Below are 6,150 nucleotides of genomic sequence, written 5' to 3' on the forward strand. Positions count from 1 at the left end.
TCTGCATGCATTTAGGTAGCACTTGGTTGAAACATCCCTAATGAAGGTCTGTCATTTCTGTGCTTACGTGATTGGCAGGGTCTACGAACTCTGTACGAATACAAAAAAGAATTATCACTTCTTTCCACGTTATGCAGTACGGTGACATAAAATCCTTGCTACAGAAGAAACTGTACAAAATGTAGACAATATCTTTGCACTTTTTCATGGGCAAGATCCCAATCATTTCCTAGGCAATTATGAACGCAGATACACATTATGAGCACAACAGCATTTCTACAAAATTGCTATAAAACTTTACTAAGTTGTTATTTAAATAATTGTTTCCATCTCATTGTTAAGGAAAACATATTGCACTTTAATGCTATTTCAAAGACATAATATATATATATATATAGTTAATTTGAAGAATTCTGCTCCAAGCTATTCTTCAAAATAAATACATACATACATAAATAAAAATAATTTTGAACCTCAACAGATTAAACAGACATAAAAATGATGAGCAAGTTCAATTTAAAAAAAAAAATCAATTTTTCTTTTCTTTCTTTACCAGTCTCAATACTTTTTAGTTTTATATAGTTGCTGTGTCAGTCTTAACCAAGAATGATAACACAAGTGTTCTGTTCTTTGATGCTTCTAATACTAGTCCCAGAGGAAAAACTCAATACTAAGGAAAGTGAAAGAAAAAAGCAAGTCAACAAACAAACAAGCTAAATTAAGTAAACTTTTCTCAACCTCCGAAAAAGTTCAGCTCCAGTTTTTAGTGATGAACCTACATTTTTTATCATTCTCTGTTTGCAAAATGTGACACACAGTGACATTATAAAATCAGTAGTTGCTAACCTGAATAGAGTCTGTTAAAAAATTTGATTTATAATTGGTGTTTGTAGGATTCCATTACTGAGGAGTTGCACTTACATACAGAATATTTGTACATTTTTTTCCCCTTTTTATTCACTTTAATCCAGAAAACCTGATGGCCCAAATCAGAAGATAAGAAAAGAGTTTAGTAATGTGTATAAATCAATTTAGGACTAAGCATATTTACCTTGACAAGCTGGAACTGGTACATCCCATGTATAATATCCATGTGGAGATTTCCTGCACACAGCAGTACTTTTCCCAACAAGCCTAAAACCTCGATCACAAGCCCAACGAACGACACTGTTTAGCTGTCCACCTGTCTGACTGACAATGAATCCATGGGGAGGGGACTCTGGAGTACTGCAATAAAGAGCTTTAAAAGAAAACAATATCCTGTGTTAAATTTAGTACCTAAATCTGATAATCTTATTCAATTTTTTCACAATCTCTTACTAAATTCTGCAAGTACATGTCTGTGCTATAGGAGGGAACTTTTCAAAATGCAGCCATCTTTGGAAGGCCTGGAAGACCCTCTTGAGAAATGGGGGTGGCTAATGGATACGTAGGATGTACCTTGAGGATGAGGGAAGTAACCACTATCCTAGCAAGTAGGTTTGAGAGTGTGTGGGATGTTGCCCCCCTCCCCCCGGGGGGGTGAGTTCTATGAGACTCTTTGTGAGGAGGGGCAGAATCTGCTTGTCTGAACTGGTGTGCTCAGTAGAAAACATTGACTGATCAAGGCTCCTGCTGTCAGCGTAAAAAAAATTCTATCCAGTATCCCAGGAACTGAAAGAGGTCCCAGGAAATTTTAATAACTTCTCTCTCAACCAGAGACACATGCACCCTGATCTGAGGCCCTGATGGGGGAAAAAAAATGTAAATTGGATCCAAATATAAATTGTGGATCCACAAGTCCATTGGATCCATCCAGAGGCCCAATGAAGGTGTATTCATCCAGTACTGATAGCACCTCTCAGAGGGTTGAATAGCTACAGTAAGAAGGTAGTGGATCCCGTGTAACCTAGAGTTTCAGGCATGAATATCAAGAACTGAGCATTAAGAATTGAAACAGAGTGGAGGTATCCAGAAGCAGTTATTTCAGTTTAGATTTTTTTCCTTCTTTTTTGGTTCCCTATTACAAACTCAGAATACAAGGAGTTCTCAGGGACGGTAAAGCTGGTTTGCAGCTAATTTGCCATTAAGGAGCAGTATAAGGTACATCTATTGTGGTTTTTAATGTTTTCTTGTAAGGTTTTCATTCATTGTTTGTTATCCATTTGTTGTTGTAGTAAAAAGATAATTGGACCTTTTTTGTTCATTTCTAGTCACTGAGGCAAATTTAATGCCAAGTACCCCACACAAGGTACTACTGGTTTATAGATGTATATAGTGAGCCCAGAGGGGCTGCGCACTTAAAATTGTATAATCCTTATACAAGGACTAATAAAACATGCTAAAGGCCCTTGTTCTGCCCCCTTATCTACAATGAAGAGTAATTTCTTCAGGAAGTGATATTACTGAAAGTAAACCATAAGACTTTTATAAGTCTTCAGGGATTTGGATGCAAGATGGCAAAGATGAAGTCATTACTCGTTTGCATAACTGTACAATACTAATTTCTCAGTTAAATAACATAACACACAAATATTTTGTCCTGTGACAATTTAAAAATAATTATATAAATAGTTACTATTAAGCAAAATGCTCTGAATGAATCAAAAGAGCAAAGTATAAACAAAGATTTTTTTGTTTCAGCTTATATTTCTTATATTCATAACTTCTTTTCTATAAAGTCAACAAGAACTAATGAACTAATACAAATTTAGTTAATACAGGCTTAACTTTATTTTTATCATGAAAAACAGGGATCCATCCTGTTTGCTGTTGGTTTCTGCAGTATTTGCTAGTGACATAAAACCAAGTCACCTCCTTCCCTCCCTGTGGTCCACCAACCATTATTTCCAGCTGAAGTGTTGAGAATCTGCTTTACATATTCCTTATAAACAGAGCCTTAGGGTTCTCTTTCCAAACCCTACAAAGGATCAAGGAGGTCTCACGGATAGAGAAAATAAATACATTGTAATATGTTGTGTCTAGCCATCGGTGAACTCCATCTGACTACACTGTAACCACATTTTATCTCCCAAAAATCTGCTTCCCTTCCCTTCCCTTCCCTTCCCTTCCCTTCCCTTCCCTTCCCTTCCCTTCCTAAGTAGTAAGGAGCAGACCCTATTTGACAGACTTTTGTGCCAAGGCTAATTATTTTCCTGCTTTATTTGAATTAACTGAAAATGGAGATGAGACACAAATGCATAGTAAATAGAAAGTTTCCAGATTTATTCTCCACTGCTTTGTCTCCTTTACAAAGTGAAGTAATATACTGCTACTAATGTCCTCAGTATTGACAGTTACATTGTTTTACAAGTGATTCTCCCAGTATTTTTAGTCCACAGTACTGTCTTTAATTGCCTACGGATTTTTTGCAAGAGTCCAATGTTAGAATCATTAATGAAAACCTAAACTTTGTGTAATCCCCATGACAATTCCTCAAAAAAAAAAAAAAATGTATGTTGTGTGTAATTATAGCATTTAGGTGTTAAGTATCAACCTATGTTTATGTCAATTAACATATTCAATTGAAGCAATGAGGGTAAGTTTTTATTTTTCTCTTTGACACATTCTTTGCTGCAATATCAAGTGTCTTTCTACTTCTTCTGAACTTTAAATTTAATGGATCAAATGCTTCTTCTAAACTTTTGGCTGAAATCACCACGAAGGCACAAGAAGAAACAATGTATTCATTGGTGGAAAGTATTCCAGTAATTGAATAGAAATTAAATACCAATCACTTGTTTTCCTATGACAATAATTCAGGCTCTTGCCATGAGAAGGTCCATGCTGCTATGTCATACAAGGATGGCAGGATGGAAGGCAGAGCATTCCTCAATAATCTGGAGGCAATGACTACCTTTGTTGTATTTATCCATCTTTTGTTTAATCTTTGTTGCTTCTTTTTCTGTGAATAAAGTAGCAGCCAGGAGTCGTGCCAGGTAGCAATACTGAAGATTTAACCAATATGATACTTGTTTATCAAACAATGGCAAAATATGTACTGTATTTAGGGTTCCATCATTAGAACAAGTCTGGTCGCTTCCCCAGCACAGCACTTCTCTTATGCCCTGCTCTGTGTACATTGCAGGAACTCTGTCCCCTTTGGTTAGAAGTCAAATTAAGTCATGTCCAGATTTAATGAAAAACAAGACCCCAGGTCACTACTATTGTTGTTGTTTTTGTTCTGAACATTACAAATTTAAGCACAGACTCTTTATAAGAGCATATTTTTTTTATAAATCCCACTTAGAATATTACTTTACACTGAATCAATTTTATCTGGTTCAAATATAAAACATATTTGATTTCCTTTTGTATTTTGAAAGTCTAGTGACATAAAACCAGCCTAGAGCATCTTTTAACATAAGCAAGTCTGTTCCACAATGAAGTTATGTAGACTGGGGAAATATACACAGATACACATTTGACGTACATACCTATATATCTTATCCTGAAACCCTTTTTGTTTGTGCCGTGATCTGCTGACCAACGAAGAAACACTTCATGACTATTGCTGGTTATATTGAGAGTGGATGAGTAGTCTCCACTAAGGGAAATAAGCAATGGGCTGTGACTATTTGGACCTGGATACAAGAAGATGAAAAAAAGGAAAAATGAAAACTTTAAAATTAGCAATATAAAAAATGTACCTTAAGCAACTGGTAAATGAAAGAAATGTAATAATGGAGTTTACAGTAGCGACATGCAGTGTATTACAGAATGAATTGCACATGCGTTCATTTTTAAACATACAAGTAATGTAGGTTGGAAACAAATGATGTAATCCAATACTTCTCACCAAGTTAAAGAATGCTTATTTAGACCAAGGGTTGGCAATGTACAGTCCATGGGCTGGATCTGGCTCACAAAGGGCTTGGATCAGCCTATGAAGGTCTGATTTGGAAGCGGGGTGGGAGGCATGGGAGAAATTAATGTGGCAACTTAAAGCCTCTTGTTCTGTGCCCTTGACACTACATTTGTCATTCCCCTTTGACATTTGGCATGGTTTTTGGTGGCACCCAGTAAGCAGAGGGCTGCACAGAGCAGGGAGGGGATCAGAGCAGCAGGGGACTGAGGGTAGGGGTGGGTGATAGGCAGCCCATGGCAGCAGCTATGTTGCAAATGCCCAGCCTGTCACTCCAAAAGGTTGTTGACCTCTAGTTAGAGAAATGAATAAAAAAACAAAGAAGCAAAATAGTAATGGCATGCACAAATCTTAAGGATTTAGGGGTGGTAAAGGAATATATATAAAAGAGTATCTAAAGTTGTGAATTGTGTAGTTACCATCAAACACCTCAAGTATATCAAATTCCTTTTCTGTCTGGAAGAATTCAAAGAACATGCTGATGTTGTAACCCTTTTCCACAGTTATGGTCCATGCACACATCTGGAGGTTTGGGTAGCTGTCAGGGTAACCAGGGCTCAATATGATGCCTGTTGAATCTAGGCGCATTTCATTGGCAGGGCAAAGCACTGTGAAGCACAAAGATTATTTCACAATCTCTAGTAAGAACTATTTTTTTTATGAGTGAAATGATATTTTTCTAACTTCTAAGGATCTGCCTAGTAATTTCATTTCCATAACAGGGAACACCATCACACAGTTAATTAAGGAGAAGCAGACAAAACTTGTACAGCATTAGCGAGTATTTTTAAGCCTGCCATGAAAAACAGGGTAAGCCTGAGAAATCACTGACTGTATTTTCTTTATATTATCTAAATGACATACTGTTCTTTCAGACTGTGGGTTAAATAAGTCTTGCTGGATTGTTCAGACAGTAAACTACAGCATTTTATTACTTTTCATAATAATAATAGATATGAAAATACTGTGAACCAAACTAGAAGGCATCAGTGTAGTCTCTGGTTATCAGACTATAAATAACAAATCAGACATAGTTTATTTGAAAGACATCATTATTAATTTAACAAAAAATATTTTTTGCCTTTGGCCTATAATAATATTTTTCCATGTTTGCAATTCCTAGATTGTCTGTTGCTTTGATCAGCAATGAAATTGACTCAAAATTGCTGTCAGTTCTCATGCATCATTTGGTGCCCCTTCTTTGATTCAGTGTCTCATAGCACAGATCGAGAAGGAGAACTTTCTAGTCTATTCCTGGCTCTGCCACTGACTCTGCCTGATGTCGGGCAGGTCAACTAATCTTTCCC

At 36.4% G+C, this 6,150-nt stretch overlaps 1 protein-coding gene across 3 annotated transcripts in view; it reads right to left on the bottom strand.

Annotated features, from left to right (window-relative positions):
• The window catches only part of CSMD3 (CUB and Sushi multiple domains 3), a 1,313,655-nt gene that overhangs the window by 118,010 nt on the left and 1,189,495 nt on the right, over positions 1-6,150 (bottom strand). For all 3 annotated transcript variants that reach the window (XM_025197227.1, XM_006018073.3, XM_006018072.3), the window contains 3 exons: positions 5,263-5,451; positions 4,416-4,562; positions 1,052-1,240 (listed from right to left, as the gene is read on the bottom strand). In XM_025197227.1, coding sequence (XP_025053012.1) covers positions 1,052-1,240; positions 4,416-4,562; positions 5,263-5,451 — 525 coding nt within the window. The remainder of the gene's footprint in view (positions 1-1,051; positions 1,241-4,415; positions 4,563-5,262; positions 5,452-6,150) is intronic.

Source organism: Alligator sinensis, unplaced genomic scaffold (assembly GCF_000455745.1).
Source record: "Alligator sinensis unplaced genomic scaffold, ASM45574v1 scaffold112_1, whole genome shotgun sequence".
Classification (NCBI taxonomy): domain Eukaryota; kingdom Metazoa; phylum Chordata; order Crocodylia; family Alligatoridae; genus Alligator; species Alligator sinensis.